The sequence below is a fragment of the Haliotis asinina genome, chromosome 6 (assembly GCF_037392515.1).
Source record: "Haliotis asinina isolate JCU_RB_2024 chromosome 6, JCU_Hal_asi_v2, whole genome shotgun sequence".
Classification (NCBI taxonomy): domain Eukaryota; kingdom Metazoa; phylum Mollusca; class Gastropoda; order Lepetellida; family Haliotidae; genus Haliotis; species Haliotis asinina.
The window spans coordinates 54,363,533-54,388,416 of record NC_090285.1 but is presented as its reverse complement, the minus strand read 5'-3'; the positions used below and the strand labels follow the sequence as shown (position 1 = coordinate 54,388,416).

At 39.5% G+C, this 24,884-nt stretch overlaps 2 protein-coding genes across 2 annotated transcripts; both read left to right on the top strand.

The window, feature by feature from the left end:
• Positions 1-2,250: 2,250 nt before the first annotated feature.
• On the top strand, positions 2,251-6,540 carry LOC137286724 (phytanoyl-CoA hydroxylase-interacting protein-like). The gene is made up of 2 exons (XM_067818707.1): positions 2,251-2,348; positions 4,761-6,540. Exons 1-2 carry the CDS (start codon positions 2,321-2,323, stop codon positions 5,393-5,395), a joined length of 663 nt encoding a protein of 220 aa, XP_067674808.1. The 5' UTR covers positions 2,251-2,320; the 3' UTR covers positions 5,396-6,540.
• Positions 6,541-8,498: 1,958 nt separating this feature from the next.
• On the top strand, positions 8,499-17,230 carry LOC137287634 (phytanoyl-CoA hydroxylase-interacting protein-like). Its single transcript, XM_067820012.1, has 2 exons — positions 8,499-8,632; positions 15,986-17,230. The coding sequence occupies exons 1-2, from the start codon at positions 8,599-8,601 to the stop codon at positions 16,651-16,653; spliced, it is 702 nt and encodes a 233-aa protein (XP_067676113.1). The 5' UTR covers positions 8,499-8,598; the 3' UTR covers positions 16,654-17,230.
• Positions 17,231-24,884: the final 7,654 nt, after the last annotated feature.

Below are 24,884 nucleotides of genomic sequence, written 5' to 3'. Positions count from 1 at the left end.
CAGAATCGTACATAACCAGTAAAACTACATGCCATGCTTTGGTATTTTGGACACATTTACATTAGTTATACACTTCTGACTTCGTTTTAAATATATATATGTTGGTCAGTAGTATGTATTGGGTGACGAGAGATCAATTGGGGTATCTAACGGGATGAAAATATGAATGATACCAGTGTACATGATTTTTTTGTAAACGCGATATTGTCTGTCTGGAATTTCTTCAGGTCTCTGGGAACACATAGCGTGTGTTTGTGACTTGTGCCGCCAATCTGGAGGACATTTGACTGGACACTTGACTGACACTTTGTTTTAATATATGTAAATAGGTCTTTAGTTCATATTTATGAAGCTTCAACTAAAGTTCGAAATATTTTCAACATCACCCTTTCAAAATGTGTATATTTTAGTGATCACTAAGCCAAAACAGACAATATCATTTGTAACGTCATGGAATACATCGTTTATAGTCCCATGGAATATATCCTATAATACAGCAATACTGCACTGTACAGTCTGTTGACCAATTATTCCTTAGTGTCAAATATTTGTATATACACAGTGGATGTCAAGGTGTACTGTTTGCAATTTCTGATGATTAATTTCCTATTTCCTAATATATTTAACAGCCGTCTGTTAACTACATTCACCTAATATTTATAGTAAGAGGTGACTATCGTGATCACGAGGTCAGGCTCGCTGACATGCCTTTGTATCCCAGTTGCAAATATTTCCAGTTTCATATGTTTTTTCAACCACCCACTCTCTTGCTGGTAGAAGATGGAGAAAAGAAACATGTGATATTGGTGGCCTAATACTGATCACAGGATTTTCTGGTCCACATACCCGTGTGCACAGGTCGCTGTACAGTGCTCGAATATAGTATTACAATGGCAAGAAGAAGAAGAAGAAGAGATTCTGTTTAAGGATAAATACTTATACACGTTCATCCCGAAAGATTGTTGGCTGGTCATCTCTTTACACAAACGCAAGCCTCCCCAGTTTGGCAAACCAGTCAATTTTCGGTACCATTATCAGATATTGAATGCCATCTTTTCATGCTCACATCACAGTGTCACTATATCTGCTTGGAATGCTTTATAACTCCACATTTAAATGAGAACAATGGCTGGTATTGTGAGTAGATCTGTGTGCACCATGCCACGGGGCTGTTGTAGGCAGTTCAAAATCGATAACCTAGATTATATTTCCTGGAACGTTAGCGGTTCGTAGAATGTATAACTGGTCGCCGGTGTAGTGTACAGCACCGCTTGGGTTGAACATACAACTTACAAGCAGCGGGACACGCGAGTGAGAAGTCAATGTAGTTGTACTCCACCAGATAGACTAATGCTTAGTCTCTGAAATTGTAGTGAGTGAGTGAGTGAGTGAGTGAGTGAGTTGATATTTAACGTCACATCGGCAATATTTCAGCCATATTGTGATGAGAACCATTAATGTTATACATAATAGAGAATGGTAAAAAAGCTGTCTACGACGGACATTAAAACAACTAGATTATCACAGATAGATATTTAAAACTAGTAATTAAATCTAAAACAGATTAACTACAGAGGTCGATGCAATATGAAAACGGGCTATAGACCGCCAACAACTGAAGGTACTGAAACTTTAATTTTAATAGAAACTAACAAGTTAGTATGTATGTATGTGTGTGTGTGTGTGTGTGTGTGTGTATATATACATATACATACATACATACATACATACATACATATACATACACACACACACATATATATGTATACATGCACACAAACACATGGTTATAATGTAGTGGAACTCGTGCAATAGCAATTATTTATTTGCATTTTACAAACATGGAAAAAATATATATAAATTTTTGAACACAAATATAATGGTACTGAAGTTAAAATGCTGGAGTATTTGACGTGAACATCCTAATTACAATTATTACAGTTACATATCTCAGTTGAAAAATATCCTTCATTTAAGTTATGTATATGTAATGACATGCTTTTTAAAAATGTATATTATCTGACTAGATGAATCCATTTGCATTTTATTACATTTACAAATGTACTCCAGACAACTGTAAGAAACACTTGTAACCTAGAAGATCGGTTCGAATCCCGGTTCATCTTGATAGAGTTTCTATGTTTTGCAGTACTATGTCCATGTATGTGACGCAATAATAGTTTGCAGCTTTCATACGTGGACCTATTAATAGAACAGGTTTTCCTACGAACAGTGTCTGTGAGTCATAATTATACATGATTTTTAACACTTGTAGTATTGTGTTGTGTCACAACTGAAAACAAACCCGGGTAGCAGCACCATGGCCAGAGGAGGACGTCAGGACAAAGGTAATACTGTACAACATTGTATGTTCAATATCTCAGCAGGTTTTTACGCGATTGTCATAAACAGTATATATTTGTATCACCCGAAATGAAATAAACTGAGGGAAACAATTAAGGGAACATCACTACATGGCAGTTAGTTACTCGTTCGTCAGATTTCCTCTCACAGCGACATTCACAGCTGATGATGAGAATAGGAAATTATTAAAGGAACGCTTGAATTTTCTTGTGATTGTTTCCTTCAGTATATTTGAATTTTGATAACTGCACTACTGCCTTAGTCAGTAGATGAACTGCAACAGAAGAATAGGGTCAAAACATTACAACACAAGGCCAGACTGATGCGCAACAGTTGACGATTTGTGAAATATTACTTCCTTGAATACCAAAATACTCTCATGGATAGTCTTATAGGGGTATATTGCGCAGCTGTTATAGATCTTACCATTTCAAATTTAGGCACTTTAGGTGAGGAGATGTTTGCCCTGTTCAAAACCGCTCGCTTTTTGGTAAACTGAGTGATCTATTATTTTTTCATTACATTTTCTGCCTTTTCGGGAAAATTTGTAACCAGCAGTATTGTCACCAATACCTAGGAATCAAACGGTCAGCCCCCTAAATACTAAGTTTATAGCTGTGTAGAAAGCTTGGTTGACCTGGACTTTCATCAGTTACTGGGTTGCCTTGTCCACAGTCGTGTATTTTAAGACCGCCATCATAAAGTTGACGCAAAACAACATCAAAATAAAGTAACATAAACAAGCATAAGCATACTTCTTCCCATTTGTTTCTTTTAAAAAGAGAAAGAAAATACAATGTTATGTGTGGTTGTGGAAGATGTCATTTCACAATAAGTATTATAATAATCGGTCACACCTACAATACGTGAATATGTTGCAAGAAGAGATTAAACCAGACAAAAGCAAGCCATAAATCCCACATGTTTATGTAACCCTTGCAAATCATGTTGTCTCCAAACAAACAGCAAACCAAATCAATATAATATACGGTATAACTGTGAACCTGAAGCGTCTCAGGGTTCACACACACACGCACGCACGCACGCACGCACGCACGTATGTACGATCACGTTGCACGAAGCAACAGAATAATGCATTTTATCTGTCACGCGAATGTCACCTCTCTATTCATATCACTCTACTGTCTAAGTATGGCGTTTCCATAAATAGACTACTCAGAAAATGCTCCATTTCTTGGAACGTTCTGTTTACTTGGACATGGTACAGTAAACGTACGTCAATAGAAATACCCGAAACACGTCTCTTGACAGAACAGAGAGTCAGTAGACACAGGCAGAGACAAATCGAGATAGATATGCAGAATCCGCTGAAAGAAGTACATTATAAAATTACTACAAGCAATAATTGTCGACATGTAGGTGTATGCATAACTAGATATGTACACAGTTTTTTTACCAGCACGTGATACACATTATGATTGTCAGCTTCTTTACAATGATTCGGAGTATAGTCCTAGACACGTGCACCTTTGAACGTATTACTACAGATCAAAATGTGAAAACCTAAACCCGGTGAGTTAGCCAAGTGGCTCATGTCACTGGCTATAATGATATGAATAATTTTGCAAAAATCAACTATTCCTATTGCACTATTGCTTTGTGCTGTGGAGCTGTGCCTTAAAAATATCAACAATCTCCCTCGGAGACCTTGTCAAGTTGAGCACTGACAACTTGCCCGATCCAGAATCTTGGCCATATCTTAGTGAGTTTAGTTTAGTTTGTGTCGCTTTAAGCAGTATGTAGCTTTTAGCGGCAACAATGTGTAAAGCCACTGTATGGTGCCACGGATCGTGATATTCCAGGAATAGTGGTAAAACTCAGCTCACTAACCCACTCTTTGTTTGACATAACCTTAAGTGTGTGAGTGTGAGTTATAAACCATTGTCAACAATAGTCCAGCAATATCACAGCGGCTGACATCAGGAATGGGCGCCACACATTGTACATATGTAGGGAATCGAACCCGGGTCTTCGGCGTAAGGAGCCAACGCTTTACCAACAAGGCTATCCCACCGCCCCTAGGCCACACCCAATCATACCCTTATGGCAGGCCCTGCCCTGTGGTTGCTTTCTCCTGTCTGACATTTTATAACAAGTCACTCTTTAATATGTAGTGACAAAGGACATTTTCAGACGTATGCCAAAGTTTCCAGTTTCACAGGAATTCATTCAATACTTAATATGATAATTTATCATAGGTTACTATTTTCCAAGAGACATTAATCTACACGTCGTGGGATAAATACAATAACAGTTTAACACGTGATGGGAATGCTCAACAAGACTGAAATGTGTATGATGCAGATGTAAACTAGCATGTTTGAAGTTGAGAATTAGATTTATTCGCTATAAACTGTCAACATTTTCCCTTTCAGAATATTTGCGAGAGTTGCTAGGTAAAGCCGACGAACACTGTGATGGGGCCGACAGTGTAAGAGTGGTTGAGCTCTATCGAAACAAGCCATCATCCTACTTCCGAGGTATTCGGAGACACAATGGTAACATAATGGAACCGATTTTGAAGGACGATGGAGGGGACCCCTTCTGTCCAATAAACGGAAGGCTTGAAGGTCTCTTCTTTGGAGTGACCCTGTTCGACGGTGATTTACCAGCCACGTCGCCGTTTGGAAACACCAGAGTGACGATACCCCTTGATGAAGTCTTTGACGATTCAGCAAATATATACTTCGCTGATTTCTACTGCAAGCCTCCTCGTAGACGAATTCATTACGTGACCTTGGTACTTACAGAAGCCGGCTCACGTGCTGATCGATTCTGCAGACGACACCTGATCAAACTCCAGCCACACAAGAATATCTATCTGAGGAAAAAGAGACACTCTGAAACGTACACGACATTAGACCAAGATGAAGTACAGGTGGAGGTCTTCTATACTGAGAGCATTCACTTGTCCGGTTTAAATCTTACTTCTACCGGTACCATCGGTCAAGGTCACAGCACACCAGGGGGGATAAGCAAATCTGTAGACTGTGATATTTGCAATGTCTAGAGATGAATTGTCATTGGTGATGGTCATCTATGAAAATGGCAAATATATTTTCTGACGGATGAGGTTTCAACCCTAAGAAGCAGTAGAGCTGGAGGGAGACAAAATAAATAGATACAGAGTAGGAATAGAGCCTTTTTTCACAAAATGTGCGTTTTTTTAATTCTTAATGTTAGATCACTTCGTAATAGTCTTTAAAATGATTAATGATATAGATCAAGTCGTTTTGCACTGGTAACATTTCTTTTTTATAAATATGGATAAAGAAAGGTTACGGGTATTCCGAACGAAAAGGGCGGGTGGGAGATGGGGAAGATTGAACCAGGTCGGACAGCCTGTTGGTACCCAAGACAACTCTGTACGGTATTGTTTTGAATCAGCATCAATTGATAGAGGAAAGATTGTGACCTACATTTGTTAAGCTGCTTGTGTGTACACACACGCGAACGTACGCCCCGACTATCCCCAGCCCCAACTTGGGGTTATTATTGTTTCAAGACATGCAGTAGTTTGTCTGAACGGAAGATCTTAACATTCTATGTAAATAATACTGATTTTAGGGCATGCATAGCGAGCAGTATTTTCTCAAGGTTTTACTTTACGTTCCTTTTCTGTCCACTCTACTTTTATTACAAACTTCGCTGGAATACTCGCTATAAATACAGGACATTCTCAGCCTTGTTGATATGATGAGGATCGTCATTAAACAATAAATGGTGTTTTACAAATATTTTTGTAATGTGAAGTCTTAAGTGGGAAGATTTTTTAAAAGTACTATGAGGCTGCTTGAAATGTACAGTCATTACCTGAATATTATCCACCAGAGAGAACATCTTTTTTGCTTTCATTAAGTGAATCATCAAATGTATTTTCTGACTGAGGTTTGAGTTTTACAGTCTGGTTGTAAATTGTAATGATGCATTATATCGATTCATTTTTATCATTGTGTAATATTTATATCAAAAGACCATATGAATACATAAATGTTATATCACGTTGTGTAAAATGTATAACTGTGATGTCTATATTGATGTTTATATCTACCAATTTTATTACACTTGGTTTTATGGGTTAAGTTGATATAGTTTATGATTTTAAAGATTTTACTATCATTTTAGTTTTCAATAAAATATCTACTTAAAATGTAATTACCGTTTTCGAATGGCCAGTACAGGATATACGTTGCTTCAACACAATGCGAACCACATTCTAGTATGGGCTGAGATCTATCGTATAAACTCGTTAAGCAGGGGTCCCGGGTGGTCCAATCGTGTGTGCCTCTGCAGTTTGCAGAGTTGCGTCCCTTGGATATGCTAAAAACCAATGACGGTGGGTTCGAATCCTGGTTTGCTTATGTTTACATAGACGGTAATAGCAAAGAAGAACTCGGATTGCAACAGTGCAACAGGAAACGTTTCAGTAGACCAACGAACTACAGGAAAGGGGATCCGTGTATATGATGTGCAGGTGACTGATCAGGGTTCATACTGCTTTAGTCCACAGTAAGCCATGCTGAAATCCCAACATGTCAGTGTAAGAAGTAAGGGGTATCGATCGACGTCTTATTCTAACTAATGAAAAAGGTGTTTGAGGAATCGGTGTAATAGCGAAGACAAACACAAGGAGCCGTTCACGTTCAAAACGATTGGCTATTAATAGATACGGTCTTGACTATTTTTGACCTGTCACGAAATCTCTCAAAATCTTACTAATGGCCGGGTATTTGTATTTGTTCTTTAGTTAGTTAAATAGACGCTCATTTGTTCTCTGCTACTCCCCGGGATAGTGTAGAAAAGTACCAGGAACAGTATCCATTCACGTTCAAAACAACAGGTCATTAAACAGATCTCTCTTAAAATCTGTCACAACGAGTGGCAGATCTTTGATGTTGTAGTTGTTGTCTTTAACGCAGCTCTGATCAATATCCCAGCAAGATGCTAATATTCAAATACTGACCATGATATGTGGCAACCAAGGCAGCGAGCTTGACCACCCGATCCCGTTAGATGCCCCTTAGAGGTATGTGTTGCTGCAGTCTAAGTAGACTTAGTCTCAGTGTATTGCGTTACACTCCACCACTGAGTCTAACAAAACCTAGTAGATTTGGTAAGCTGTGTTCTGATTGGTCAGTCCCAAAGGTTACCTGACGCGACCTCCCATAATGTTTTGTTAGACTCAGTGGTGGAGTGTAACGAAAAGAACCGAGGATAAGTTTACTAAGACTGGGGTTGCTGAAGATCAATTCTAACCCGGATTGTCACGGGTCGAGTGGTTGAGATATTTGCACATGTATTTGAGGAGTACTTAGTAGAATAAGTTGTGGTTACATACTGTTAACCTCACGCCACTTCTCTGTCAAATAACGACATCATAATCCAGTCCAATCACAATGTTCTTTTGATTCCGACGACAGAAACTCCACCGATCATCAACAGGAAAAAGTTGTGAAAATAAGATGCATGTAACTCCATTAGAGTTTTTGAGAAATACACATTTGCTGTCATCCTCATCATCCAAAGTCAGACAAGCAACATTTTGTGACCGTTCAAGAACAACATGATACATTTCAGTAAATCATCTTCAAACACATTGGCGTCTTGAGATCTGTGTTCACTGCACGCTTAAAGGGAATCAAACGTGAAGCGGAATTGGCAATATACTAGTATACATCATTAGCATATTGCTGGTTATTACAAATGAAATGACACTTAAACTATAATTTGCTATCATTGTCCCCGTTACATTTACAGTCAAACGACCCACATTCAAGCTATTGCGTTACCCTAGCTAGCCTTAGACTGGTTCCGTCCCGCGTTTTCTTTGCTCTAACGCACAGAAACTAAGATGAACCAGTCTGGCCACGCTGTCCACAACACTGCACAAGGAGAGACGGAAACAAGTATTGATGCCTCGGAATAAAGTTTCACCCCTTTTATTCTGTACAAAACCCAGTTACTGCTAACACAGATGGGTTGTAGTACAACTAACTGTCCGGTTATCATGACCTCGGGTTTTCCTGGAAAGTGTTGTTACTTCAAACCTAGAATGCGAAATCGAAAGTGAAAGTAGCAATTACTGGATAAACACTCATGTCAAGGACGTGCTGATCATGACTGCACAAGTATACGTAGGTATTTATAGTACCTACGTATACACACTAACAAAACATCACTTTGGTGTCTGAAGATCTAGAGGAACTGGAAATCATGGCTGAAGGAGGGAGCCTAAATGACGGGAAAGGTAAAAATAATATGTGTGTGTTTGTGTGTGGCGTGCGTGTGTCTATCGTCTTACTCCACATTACTTAAACTGTGTCATGTGACATCACTTCTGATCCCAAACTCCAATTACAAAACAGCCATTAGATCGTATATCTATGATCTGATGCAGGAGAAGTGGGACACTGAAATATGTATTGATAAATTACATGAACTAAAACCCTATATTGGTTACATCTTGTTGGGTTGTCACTCCTGTCTGGAAGAGGTCATCATGCGACGATTGATCATACGTTGTATATACACGAATACTTACTGAAAGGTTTTGCACCCCTTGTGACGAATGAGTCAAGGTCAACGATATCCTGCTTGACTGCATTGATTTTCCCATCACAGACGATAAATATTTCACTGTCTAAGCACTAAAAGATCTTTTTTATACCATTACTTACCACTTTATTTTTGAATACCTAAGAGAAGTAGACTTGACTTAATATAGAAATTGTTATTAATATATTTTGGAAATAGATGTACTTTTATGATGGTTATTTTAATTAGTAACTCAGATTCCTATCCTCAAAATGATCCTCCTCCTCCTACGTAAGTCAGTTTAAACCTACATCATTGTTTACTCGTAGGATGTTATTCTCAATTAAAGCTAGATTTGTCCATAATCGCTCACATCTGAAGTGAAAGTGGTGGAAAAGACCTTCAGCAACCCATGCTTCCCACAAAAGGCGACTCTGCTTGTCGTGAGAGGCGACTAACGGGATCGGATGGTCAGACTCGCTGACTTGGTTGACACATGTCATCGGTTCCCAGTTGCACAGATCGAAACTGATGTTGTTGATCACTGGATTGTCTGGTCCAGACTCGATTATTTACATATAGCTGGAATATTGCTGAGTGCGGCGTAAAACTAAACTCCCTCGCTCACTCATTCTCTTCAGTTGTTGGCGATCTATAGCCCATTCTTATACTGCCGTGTCCTAATTTGAAATCTAGTTTGACGAGAGATGCTGGTTCTAATTCTTGATAGTGTAATATTCTAGTTGGTTTTCCTGTCCTCCATCGACAATTATGATATATTTTTATAGCTTTTATTATACATTTATAACTTTGATATGGCTGAGCTATCGCTAAAGTGACTCTACATTTTAATTCACTACGCTATTAACTGTATCACTGAATGTGCATTAACGAATACCCGTGGGTATTCATAAATCTCATTCATGAATCTCCTTTACCAAGTTTCTTCTGCAAAATCAAACTGGACCATTTCCAGTCACTGATTTTCATTCGTTCTACTTCCAGTTTTCATCCCTATGCTTCAGCTTTATAACTTCCTGGCACCCGTGGCGAGCCACCTCCTCGTGGTGGGTGCTGGGTAACGCCAAGAGCTCGCCAACACCCCCGTAGTGGATCCGGGGGCAATTTTGGTCCACCAACCTGTTGGCCGTGGGTTGCGCCCCTGTGTCGGTGGAGGAGGGGATCCTGGTGGTTGAGGGCAATAGGAACCTGCAACCGTGTTCCTGTTGCTCAACACACCACTTTGGCCTTGACTTCACCCAGACGGGAGGTAGAATTGTCATGCCCTGTGCATGGACAACGTTTATTTGGAATCATCACAGCATGGAAATGTTGATTACAGACTGTGACAACTTTATTAAATTGAACTTATATTTTGCCTAAAGTCTTGTGCCATAAGGCGGTGGCTCATGGGCCAATCTGGTGATATAGACCTCTGAATTCTAAGTTTCTTAGGAAGATTGTCATGGGCCGGACCAGCCTGATATTTCTTCTTTTGGATTTCTTAGCTATTTATGTCTGTATTTCTAGAGTATAGCATCTCTGTAGCTCTGATCTTGCAGTTTGGTTTCCACTGCAGGATCGTCCTTGTTGACACTCGATGGCGGGTGGAGATAAGGGTTGCTGAACATCCTTATAGTGCCATGGCTAAACACATTCCCCCTGGTTCAAAAACGAATAAACGGAGACATCTTTCAACATCTTCTGATGATGAAGTCTCTTCAGCAGTACTGGATTCTGGGCCAAGATTCTTGGTCATTGAAACAGCAGATGGAGGTCCATTGAAATTAAATCCCTTTGCTATATCTATGGGTATCAAAGGCATATGCGGAGAGGTAGCCAACGTTACACGCCTTCGTTCTGGCTCACTTCTTGTTGAATGTGACCGGAGGCAGCAATCTGTAAACATGCTAGGATTACAAAATTTCGTTGATACACGGGTTGTTGTCTCTGTGCACAGGACATTGAACTCTTGCAGAGGTATTGTTCGTGACCGATCTCGTTGTCTGGCGTAAATGACAGAAGAAGAAATTGTTGATGCATTAAAACACCAAGGAGCAACTGCTGTTAAACGGTTTACCAGGAAGCAGAATGCAGATATCATTAAAACTAATACTTACATGTTTACGTTTGGACTGTCTTCTATACCAAAAGCCATTAAAGCTGGCTACTTTAACATCCCAGTTGATGTATACATCCCAAATCCGCTGCGATGTTTTAAGTGCCAAAAATTTGGACATGGTGCCAAGTCATGCACTCGTAAAACAGTATGCTCCCGTTGCAGTGGGTCTCATGACAACACTGACTGCACAAGAGACATCAGATGTGCTAATTGTAACGGTGAGCACATGGCATCGTCTAAAACATGTCCTAATTTTGAACTCGAATGAAGGATTCTTAAAGTCAAAATCACTAACAACCTCTCATACCAAGACGCCAAAAACTTGATACCCGCAGAGTCTCAAATTACTCCACTCCGAACATATTCAGCCACTGTTTCTTCCCTCGTTCATCCTCCTGTAACTAAAGTTTCAACTTCATGCCAGACAGACATATCTTGGGTAAACGACAAACAAATTACAGTCAATGAATTCACTCAGTTCTCTCAAAATGAGCAAAGGTCGTCGACATCTGCCTCACAGACTGAAGAACCAGAGACACAATCTAATCCAGGAAAGGTTAGTCAGTTGTCAAATAAAGAAAAGAAACAGCTGCGAAGGGCAAAGGCTCTTCAGCATTTAGAGGTACCATCAACATCAACAACATCAGTGACGGTTCATAATTCGTTTGGACCTCTTGATATGGAGGTCACTCCTTCACAGCCAGAACGAGGGAGTAGACGTTCCTCGCGTTCAAGATCCCCGGTTGAACCGCCATGAACAGCAGTATTAATTTAATTCAATGGAATTGTAGAGGCCTTCGGAATAATTTTAATGATCTACAATTATTAGCTCAAGATATTAATCCATCGGTTTTTAGTTTACAAGAGACACACTTGAAAAGTACTGATAACTTTGAATTGCGTCGGTACAATTCATTCCATTCCTTCTCACCTCCAGGTGATAGAGCCACCGGTGGCGTTTCTATTATCGTGAGACAGGATGTTATCCACAGCCCGGTGCCTCTCAAAAGCAATCTGCAGGCTATTGCTGTCCGTCTTACTTTACAGATCACCTTTACGCTTTGCTCTTTGTATATTTCTCCTTCTACAGCTCTTCGACAGTCCGATCTCTTTGACCAACTTCCTCGACCATGTATAATCATGGGTGATCTTAATGGACATAATCCTTTGTGGGGAAGTACCGACACCAACAATAAAGGAAAACTCCTAGAGGATTTCATTTCAAACAATAACTTATGCATCTTTAATGATGGATCTGTCACATATTTACATCCTGGTTCGGGAACTTATTCTGCACTCGATCTGTCCCTCGCAGACCCAACTGTTTATAACGAATTTGAATGGTCAGTTCACGATGACCTGTGTGGAAGTGACCATTTTCCAACAATACTTTCCGCTGTAAATCAGAGTGATGACTCATCTGCCACACGGTGGAATTTTAATAAGGCTAACTGGCCATTATTTCAGACAGTGTGTGCTGACAACTTGAACTCTGCCGTTTTTGTTAATGTTCCAGATCCGATTCAGTTGTTCTCTGACAAACTGAAAAGTATTGCCGATGAAACTATTCCTAAGGCCTCTGCCAAACCACATGTTCGTAGACCATGGTTTACGGACAGTTGCAAACAAGCTAGGAAGTGTAGAAAGAAGGCAGAAAAATATTTTCGCCACCACTCTACAGTTCATAATTTAAATACTTTTAAAATAAACAATGCCAAGGCTCGACGTACTTTAAAACAAAGTAAACGCCAGTCTTGGAAGACCTTTGTATCAAATATTAATTCACGTACACCAGTGACAAAGGTGTGGAACATGGTACAGAGAATCAAGGGTAAAGGTAGAAATTCTAGTGTTCATCATCTAAAAGATGGACCCGAGGTTTTAACTGATAACATTGACATTGCAAACAAGTTGGGTGAAACTTTAGCTAGGCATTCTTCTTCCTCAAACTATAATACAAAGTTTCAGAAATATAAAGATCAACATGAAAAACGTAATATTAACTTTCATTCTGATAATGGTGAAGATTATAATGAACTCTTTTCACTACATGAGCTGAATACTGCCCTAGCGCAAGCTCACGATACGGCAACAGGTGCTGATAATATCCACTATCAGCTCCTGAAACATTTACCTAATACATGTCTTGAAACTCTTCTGAACATTTTTTATCATATTTGGACAACAGGCCATTTTCCTCCGTCGTGGCGTCAAGCCATTGTTGTACCCACACCTAAGCCTGGTCGGGATCATACAGATCCATCAAACTACAGACCTATTTCACTAACTAGCTGCGTTTGCAAGACCATGGAACGCATGGTCAGTAATAGATTAGTGTGTTTTTTAGAATCCAATAATCTTATTACTAACATCCAATGTGGTTTTCGCAAAAATAGAAGCACTACTGACCATTTGGTTCGACTAGAATCATTTGTTAAGAATTCCATTGTCCATAACCAGCATGCTGTATCAATCTTTTTCGACCTTGAAAAAGCTTATGATACAACATGGAAATATGGTATCTTAAGAGATTTACATGATTTTGGTTTGAGAGGCCGTTTGCCTCATTTTATATCACAATTTTTAGCAGGCAGACAATTTCAAGTTCTTGTCGGATCATCCCTGTCTGACCATTATAATCAGGAACAGGGGGTTCCACAAGGTAGTTACTTTGTTTAGCATAAAAATCAATAGTCTCTCGAAAGTATTACATGATTCAATAGATGGGTCATTGTTTGTGGATGATTTTAATGTTTCATGTCATGGAAAAATATGCATACCATTGAGGGACAATTACAGATGTGTTTAAATAAAATTCATAAATGGTCACTTGAGAATGGATTTAAGTTTTCACAGATAAAAACCAAATGTATACATTTCTGTCGGAAATATAAGCTTCATAAAGATCCTGAACTGTTTTTAGATGGCTCTCCAATTACTGTTGTAAAGGAAGCCAAGTTTCTGGGACTGATTTTCGACAAACATTTGACCTTTTTACCACATATTAAGTATTTGAAGACCAAATGCCTGAAAGCATTAGATCTCCTAAAAGTGGTGTCCAATTTAAAGTGGGGAGGGGATCAAACTACCCTCCTTCATTTGTACAGTTCACTCATCCGATCAAAGCTTGATTATGGTTCCATCGTCTATGCAGGGGCCTGTCGAAGCAACTTGAAACTGCTTGATTCTATCCATCACCAAGGTTTAAGACTTTGTCTTGGATCTTTCCGCACTTCTCCTATTGACAGCATTTATGTTGAAGCTGATGAGCCTTCTTTAACCCAAAGACGTATTAAATTATCTTTGCAGTACACTACTAAACTATATTCGAATCAGACGAACCCTGCATATAACTGTGTATTCCATCCCCTCAATGAGGATCTGTACAACAAAAAAATCTTCTCTTGTTCCACCTCTAGGGATAAGGATTAAACCTTTCCTTTCTGCTGCTGGCATTGACCTAGAAAATATTTCTCCTTCTCGTCTGCTGTCTTCTCCTCCTTGGCAATTGGTTAGGCCACAAGTCGACCTAACCTTGACTATATGTAAGAAATCGGAAACGAATGAATTACAATATAAACAAGAATATAATCAATTACAAAGTAAATATAATACATATAAATCCATATTTACAGATGGGTCCAAGTATGGTGGGGCAGTGGCTTGTGGCCAAAATAGTATCTTCTCGACTGCCAGATCATACCTCAATTTTCACAGCTGAAGCAAACGCTATATTAACAGCCTTAAAATATATCAATAAACATTCCAAATATAAGCAGTATATAATCTTTTCAGACTCTCTTTCGTGCCTTCAAGCTATTAAGGGTCTTTCTACCAAACATCCACTTTTAGTAGAGATTATTAAATTGTACAATGATCTTGCTACTGGCCAATACGACGTCGTCTTTTGTTGGTTACCCAGCCACGTTGGCATTTCTGGGAACACACTTGCAGATCTTGCTGCCAAAGCAGCACTCACCAAATCTATGACACCACTTCTTATTCCATACTCTGATTATAAAGATGTAATCCGATCTTACATCCGGGATCTTATGCAGGAGAAGTGGGACACCCATGTAGGCATCAATAAATTACATGAAATTAAACCCCACACTGGTTACACCTACTTGGGTTGTCAGTCTAGATTTGATGAGGTCATCATAAGGCGATGTCGTATTGGCCACACTAGATATACTCATGAATATCTATTGAAAGATGAGGATCCTCCGTTCTGTATCTCTTGTGATGAAAGAATCACAGTCAATCATGTCTTGCTTGACTGTGTTGAATATTCCATCACAAGGGATAAGTATTTTACAACACGAACCAGGATCTTTTTAGTTATGTTAATCATCATTTAATTATCGCATATTTAAAAGAATTAGATTTGTTATCCGATTTGTGAATAGATAAATATTTTATAAGTGGTCATTTGGACTAGTAACTGGGATTGTTAGTGGCTGTACCTTCAAGGGGGGTTGAAGTAGAGTAAAATTATTGTCCTCCTGAGAAGGTGCGTAAGTCCCAAGGCATTCAAAGGTAATTTAAATTGACCGTCTATTTTAATTGTAGTATCCCTGTCATTTTAATTTTGGCTAAAATTCACTTCATCGCCTGCAGCTGAAGGGATGATACAAATCCAGCTAGGGTCCATGCAGGTAGCAAAAGTACTGTAAGTCCCCATGGTCCTTAGTATGGTGACCTACCCTCAGTTGTTGGCGACCTATAGCCTGTTTTTATTCTCTGTATCGTCCTCTCTAGTTTAAATGTTTTAGATTTCATTACTAGTTTTAACATCAACATATCTGTGATAATCTAGTTAGTTTTACTGTCCTTTGTCGACGGATATTTTAGATTGCTTATCTTGTTTTCATCGCTATATGGCTGTAATATTGCCGATGCGATGTAAAAATTTAACTCACTCGCTATAACTTCCTATTTCAGAATATCTGCGAAAGCTGCTTCGCAAAGCTGAAGAACATTGCAGATGGGGTACCACGGATACAGTGTCCGCTCTCTATCGCAACAAGCCATCTTGGTACTTTGATAACATCAGGGCAAACCACAATAACATCATGGAACCTTACCTGAAGGACAATGGTGGGGATCCTCGCTGTCCTATAAACGGGAGACTGAAGGGTCTGTTCTTCAACGTGACACTTAAGAATGGTAGTATCCCTCCAAATTCGCCTTTTGGAGACACAAGAGTGAAGGTTTTTGATGATTCATCAAATCTTTACTTCGCTGACTTCTACTGCAAGCCCTCAAGAAGGCGTGTTCACTACGTTACCTTGGTTCTAACACGTTCAGGTTCATATGCAGACAGTTTCTGTCAGCAACACCTGCTGAATCTTGATCCATGCAGCAACATATATTTGAGGAGGACATTCCTTTGGGGCTCATACGAAACCCTGGATCGAGATGCAGTTCATGTGGAGGTGATGTACACAGAAGCTATAGACCTGACCTCCCGATATCTCACTCCCACTGGTACCATTGGGCACGGTCACAGCACACCAGGTGGAATACCGAAGACAGTGGGATGCAGCGTCTGCAGTGCAGATGATATATATATGGACGAAATCTTAAGGTTGATTGCAAGACTGAAATAGGATACAAAGAAAATACACTGTTTCGTAAGCAGACGAAGGAAAACTTGAATATATACTGTGCTGGCAACCATCTGCTTAGTGTTAGCTACAACACTACAACGCTGCTGAACATGCAGCTGAACACTTGGTGGATCGAATGGTGGTGGCTAATGCGTTCGCCCATCATGCCGAAGATCCTTTGCAATTCCCACATGGGTAAAATATGTGAAGGCAATTTCTACTGTCCATCACCTTGATACTACTGCAATGTTGCCAAAAGCGGCGTATGTTGATGAACATGGCAGTTCTAATTGATGTAAATGTCAGAAAGATTTATTTTCTATTCGGTCACTGAAAGATTTTGTTCAAAACATTTTGGACACATAAATGTATGTCAAATGGAAAAATGCTGTGTTGGCTAGAAAAAAGATGAGCTCTACTGGCCAAATTCTTCATTGCAACAGTGTTTTACAAAAGATGCTAGAAATGGATAGAAAGTATCTCTGTAACATCATTCATGCTTAGAGTTTGTATGATTAGCAACTACATCCCCCTTGATAATTCCATTTAATGGACAAGCAAAGCCCTTATTTTATAGATATAAGTTGTAGGTTTGATATATATATATATATATATATATATATATATATATATATATATATATATATATATATATATATATATATATATATATATATATATATATATATATATATATATATATGTGTGTGTGTGTGTGTGTGTGTGTGTGAGAGAGAGAGAGAGATAGAGAGATCGAGAGATAGTGTGTATACACACATATATGTGTATGTGTATGTACATGTGTGTGTGTTTTGCATTTTTAAATATTTATTGAACAAGGTAATATACAGAAAGGTTTTGAAACCGTTTTTGCATTAATTCTAATAAATGCCTTTAAAAATGACACAGAAATTGGAATTGTTTCTGATAATTGTAATTTATTTATTAATTGAATTCCATAATGTTATATCTTAATGTGTAATATATAATAAATTACGCGCACGCGTGTTGCAGTTTGTGTGTTAAACAAGATCAAATGTTGTTAATGTATTTACAGTTATTCTATTTTTTCAATAAATGGGTCACAAGAATGATATTGTTTAAATTTGATATTTTGTGTGGACTATTTTGTTATCATGGGATATTTATTTAGCGCACATACCTGTGCAACTAGTGCTTGCTCAAGGCACTGGTATTTGTTACTCTGCCATTGGATGTCAATCTCACTGAGTTTATAGTGGCTGTCTCATCCTAACGAGGGACCCAATTCACAGCTTGGTGGAGGTGAACTAGACGCACAGCCACAGCACTTTGTCCAACTTTACTGCACGTTGGTGTACCCGCAACTAGGTCATATACCGACGGATTCGTGGGTTCTTTTACGTGCAAAGGGTTGTGTCCTGCATACGAGGGATTGTGACAACACGGAAAGAGTCTGCACACAAAGGTGGTTTTAACACTCGGTCACAGGTGGGCTCGATCCCGACATCTCAACCTCTCTGTATTACTAGCATGGCGCTTTGACCAGCTCGCCTACTCGCCAACTATTCGCTTGCAAGGCTAAGGTTGGCTGACACTGTTTTGGCACGGTTCAAGCAAGTCTGCACAAGGTTTGTGGGTTTGAGTTAACCTACGCGATGACGAGAAATTTTCCTCCAGCGTTAAAGAGATACCGTGGTGTACTAGTAAGTTGCATATATTATTCACGGCAGTGTAAAACTCACTCCATGGATTTGAGGAACCGAATCGTCCCCATCACCTAGATTATTTCTGCGATAGAATTAAGCAATTACACGTCATGGTAAAATGATTGTTCTTAAAACGTTGATATACATAGCTTTGCTACATAATTTGCGTAGATCGAAGCTGATACTGTTGATCACTAGATGGTCTGCTCGAGACTCGTTTTTAGGGAACGTCGACATAACTAACATACAACAAAAACAAAAACAAAAACAACAACCTTTGTAATACACAATATGTCGAACACAGTAAATCCCTGGAGTCTGACCCTGAAATATAAAAGGTGTGTTGGAAGTAGACATAACGTAGACAAATGCTAAGTACATTAGTTCCGTTCAGGTTCAAAACACCCGTGAAGGTCCCAGGGCAGAATAGGCCTTCAGCAACCCATGCTTGCCACAAACCACCATGCTTGTCGTAAGAGGCGACTAACGGGATCGGGTGGTCAGGCTCTCTGACTTGGTAGACACATGTCATCGGTTCCCAATTGCGCAGATCGATGCTCATGTTGTTAATCACTGGATTGTCTGGTCCAGACTCGATTATTTACAGACCGCCGCCATATAGCTGGAATATTGCTGAGTGCGGCGTAAAACTAAACTCACTCACTCACTCAGGTTCAAAACAACTGGCTATAAATAAATACGGTCTTGACTAGTTTGTACCTGTCACGAAATGTCTCAGGCATAACTACTGGCCAAGTGCTCGGGTTTGTTCTTTGAATAGGTTTAAACAGCTGGATAGTGTAGAACGAAAACACTATCGACAGACGTTAAAAACAACCGCCCATTAACCAGACCTCTCAGTCCATTATTATGACGAGTAGCAGAGATTTGTTGTAACGCTGCTCTGATCAATGTCGCAGCTGTCAGGTGGCTGTGTACAAATAACCAAGTCTAAACGAGGCAATCTGACATGGGCATGAATTACACAATGGGATACGATGACATGTTTCAAGTCAGTGAGCCTGCACATCCGATGTCGTAGGTTACCTAATCCGAGAAGCATTGGTTACTGAAGACCAGTATTAACACAGATTGAGTTGCAGGGATATGTGTACATGTATTTGAAGAGTACTTGGTAGACAAAGTAGTGGTTACATGCAGCTAACCTCAAACCATTTCCGGGCCCAATAATGGCACCAGCATTCAGTCCAATCAGTGTCTGTAATATAATATTTGGAATGTTCTTTTAATTTTGGCTTCTGTAAGGTTGTTTTGCAGCCTCTACTGTTTCAGAATTGTCACAAATAATTATGCGTCACGGCTGGAGAATAAACAGTCATGATTTCAAACATTAGAAAACAAAAGAAAAGAAAAAACAAAAGAGGCATAAAGCGGTCAAATGTAAATGGATGTAATTTGATTATTGTGGATATATTTGTGGATATGAGTTACTGATATATGAATATATATATATATAAAACTCGACATATAATGAGATATGAATTATGAATTGACACACATGGTCAATTTGCCACAAGTATACGTGGCAATTCATCCTCAAACGATCTGCACTCAAGGAAACCCAAGTTCTATGGATAGCCAACTTCTTTATTGCAACGGGTGCGACGTATCGGCGTAGGTACTAACTTCCTTATCGAGCACGTGAACGGTGTTCGTACCTACATTGCACCAGTTGCAATACAGAAGTTGACTATCCATAGAACTTGCTTTTCCTTCGTCCACACAACTTCTAAAATGCCCTTCAAAGAAGGAACTGCATTCAAGGCTATGATGAATGATGAGTCTATTGCGCTATGCTAGCTAGCTTCACACTGGTTTCCATGACTCAGACCGAAGTCATCACCCTTTTTATTCCGTGAACAAATTTAGTAGTTACCGGTAACACTGATGAATTGTATATGCATGAAAATGACAACTGTTCGGTTTTCATGACCATAGGTTTTCTAGAACACTTAGTTACTTTATACACAGAATGTGGCACCCGTGGCGAGCCACCTCCTCGTGGTGGGTGCTGGGTAACGCCAAGAGCTCGCCAACACCCCTGTTGTGGACCCGGGGGCATATTTGGTCCACCAACCCGTTTGCCGTGGGTTGCGGCCCTGTGTCGGTGGAGGACGGGAGTCTGGGGGTTGAGGGCGCTGGGGGCCTGTAATCGTGCTCCCTTTGCCCAACACACCCCTTTGACCCTTACTTCACCTAGACGGGTGGTTGAATGGGCCCGGTTCAACCAATCGGCTGGTCATGCCGAGCCCTGAGCACTATATTTCGTTGCTCAATAACTATTTGGCTTGGACACAATGTTGACATAATTGGTTTTAAGTATATATTGTATGATATATGAATTTTCAAATTTGATAAAATTTGCCTAGATGCTGGTGCCAGAAGGCGATGGCTCATGGGCCAATCTGGTAGACTGATTACTTGTTTAATCCTTCTGCTGGAGTATATCATCCCAGTATCCTTGGTGCTGCAGGTCGGAGATCCACTTGTAGATAGCATTGTCTTTATGATACTCGGTGGTGGGTGGGGAGCTGGGATGATGAATCTTATATACATTAACATGGAACCTGAAACCCCCCTGAGAAAAAAACGTCAGCTTGATAATGACCCAAGCACAAATGACAGTTATCGACCATTGAAACAGGTAGACTATTGGCCGAGATTTCTAGTGATAGAATCTGTGGATAAAAAACCAATTAAACTCAATCCGTTTGCTGTTTCCAAAGCAGTGTATGGTATTGCAGGAGACGTGAAAAATATCAGGAGACAGAGATCTGGGTCGTTACTCATAGAATGTAGTAAACGACAACAAGCAACCAACCTGCTGTCAGTTGATACGTTGGCCGGATGCCCTGTTTTAGTGTCAATCCATCGTACACTGAATTCAAGTAAAGGCATTGTCAGGGATCGAGATCATCTTTTAGAGGACATGACGGAGCTTGACATCATGGTTGAACTGAAAGATCAAGGTGTCACGCACGTGAAACGTTTTACGAGGCGTCACAATTCTGAAATAGTTCTCACAAACACATATTTATTGTCATTTGTCTCTCCAACGGCACCAAAGTCAATCAAAGCTGGGTATTGCAATCTTCCAGTTGAAGTGTATATACCAAATCCACTGAGGTGCTTTAAATGCCAGAAATTTGGTCATGGGATAAATTCTTGCTCCAACCGTATTACTTGTGCTCATTGTGGGGAGCAATCTCATGTTACAGAAGACTGTACAAATAACTTTAAAAAATGTGTCAACTGTTCAGGAAAGCATTCCTCCTCATCAAAAGATTGTCCGATATGGAAGAGGGAAATGGAAGTCAATAAAATAAAACATTCTCAAAATATCAGCTATGCTGAAGCTAAGAAGCTTGTTCCCTCTGTTTACCCAAATGACTCTTACGCTTCTGTTAGTAAAAGACCACCCACGACTACACTCTCAGTTGAATGTCAGACAGAGCTGACATGGATAAAATCTAATTCTCCTGAACCCATCACAAGTCAAGAATCATTACCACGAGGAGACTCTGCTACTCAGACTGCAGCCATGACGCCATCTCAGCCTCAGCCTATGCCTTTGTCACAGGACTCCGCAAGTCCAAAGACTCAGCTAGATGATAGAAAGTCCTCTGGTCGAAATGTTCATTCCAAATCCAAATCAGATTCGTGTCAGTCAAAAGCTGTACCTGGACATCAAGTCGCACAAACTGTGAAAGGAAACCAAAAACTTACCAGAATCAACCAAAGCGATAGAGTCGCTAAGGGTTCAAAAGATGAGATTCAGCTTTTTAATAAGTTTGGGTCCCTCGAAGATATGGATACGTCTGAACTTATCCATCACCGGACAGGGAGTTTATCGCCTTCTAGATCAAGGCGTGGTAGATCACCAATAAATGCACCAAAGTGATGAATCATTCACCAAATATAGTGCAGTGGAATTGTAGAGGGGTAAGAACCAATTTTAATGAATTGCAGCTATTGGTCCAAGATTTTGCACCACGAGCAATATGTCTGCAGGAAACGCATCTGAAACAAACAGATCTTTTTAAGTTACGTCAATATGATGCGTATCATTATTTTTCACCTCCGGGTGACAGAGCCTCTGGGGGATCGTCAATACTTGTCAAACAAGACGTTATTCATAGCCCTGTAACTCTTACAACGAGTCTCCAAGCCGTTGCAGTGCGACTTACTCTTCACGTTGCACTTACATTATGCTCTTTGTATATTCCGCCTTCTTCAGCACTCCAACTATCTGATCTACAATCTCTCTATGATCAACTTCCGAAAACGTGCCTTATAATGGGTGATTTGAATGGCCACAACCCACTCTGGGGTGGTACAAATACAAACAGTAAAGGTAAAATACTGGAAGATTTTATATCCAATAATGAACTCTGTATATACAATGATGACTCAAATACATATCTGCATCCTGCAACAGGCACCTACTCTTCTCTAGATTTGTCTCTTGCAGACTCTAATCTACTTCATGAATTTGATTGGACAGTCCACAATGACCTCTGTGGAAGTGACCACTTTCCAACTATTTTATCAGAAATTTCCCCATCTGAAGCTCCATCTTACACAAGATGGAATTTTTCTAAGGCAGATTGGTCCTTATTTAAAACATTGTGCTCATCTAAACTCCAACCTTCATGTTTCAGTCAAATACGTGATAAAATTCAGCGTTTTTCTGACGTTTTAAATGAGATAGCTGCAGTATGCATACCACAATCCTCTACAAATCCACATGTACGGAAGCCGTGGTTTAACACAGACTGTAAACAAGCCAGAAAGGCGAGGAAAAGAGCAGAGAATTATTTTCGAAATCATCCAACTGTCCATAACTTAAATAAGTTTAAAGTACTAAATGCGAAGGCACGTCGTACGTTCAAACAAAACAAACGGCAGTCCTGGAGGAACTATGTCTCCAGGATTAATTCACGCACACCAGTGTCCAAGGTATGGAACATGGTTCAGAGAATAAAAGGCAAAGGTTCGAAATCTGCTGTTCACCATCTTAAAGATGGTGATAGGTTGATTACTGACACATCTCAAATTGCCAATAAACTTGGCGAAACGCTTGCCAAAAATTCTTCATCAGAAAATTATGTTCCTGAATTTCAGAGATACCAGAAGTTACAGGAAAAGAAAAACCTTAATTTTGAATCAAATAATGGTGAAGATTACAATGAAGTGTTTTCCTTAAATGAGCTACATACAGCTCTTGAGCAAGCTCATGACACAGCAGCGGGTGATGATAATATCCATTACCAGCTACTGAAACACTTACCTGAACCATGCCTATTGACACTTTTAGATATATTTGACAAAATATGGACGTCTGGAGAATTTCCTCCTTCATGGCGTAATGCTATTGTAGTTCCAATACCAAAACCTGGTAAGGATCATACAGATCCATCAAATTACAGACCGATATCGCTTACTAGCTGTGTCTGCAAAACCATGGAGCGTATGGTGAATAACAGATTGGTTTGGTATCTTGAAACCAATAACCTAATAACAAATATTCAATGTGGTTTCAGGAAAAATCGTAGTACCATTGATCATTTGGTCCGTTTGGAATCCTTCGTTAAAAATGCTATGGTCAATAAACAACATGCTGTATCAATTTTCTTTGATCTTGAGAAAGCTTATGATACAACCTGGAAGCATGGCATTTTGAAGGATTTACATGAATTTGGTTTGAGAGGCCGTTTGCCTCTTTTTATATCAGAGTTTTTAAAAGACAGGCAATTTCAAGTCCGAGTGGGTTCAACCCTGTCTGATCATTACAATCAGGATCAGGGTGTCCCACAAGGCAGTATTTTGTCCGTCACTTTATTTAGTATTAAAATCAACAGTTTATCCAAGGTTTTAAATGATTCGATTGATGGATCACTTTTTGTGGATGATTTTAATATTTCGTGTCGTGGTAAAAATGTGCATACTATTGAACGACAACTGCAATTGTGTTTAAATAAAATAAATAAATGGTGTCTTGAGAATGGTTTTAAATTCTCAAAGTCGAAAACTAATTGTGTACACTTTTGTAGGAAATATAAACCGCATAAGGACCCTGAACTATATTTAAATGGCACTCCTATCAAAGTCGTAAAGGAGGCAAAATTCCTGGGTCTAATATTTGATTCTCACTTAACCTTCTTGCCACATATTAAATCTCTTAAAGCTAAATGCCTGAAAGCACTGGATTTGTTAAAGGTTGTTTCAAACTCAAAGTGGGGAGGGGATCAGACTACCCTCCTTCACTTATATAGATCATTGATACGGTCTAAACTTGATTATGGCTCCATCGTTTATGGCGGAGCCTGCAAAAGCAACCTAAAACTTTTAGATTCTGTCCACCACCAAGGTCTAAGACTTTGTCTTGGATCTTTCAGAACTTCACCTGTTGACAGCCTTTATGTTGAGGCTGATGAGCCATCTCTTGAGCAGCGACGTATAAAATTAGCTTTACAGTATATCACAAAACTATGTTCCCATGAGTCAAACCCTGCATATGAC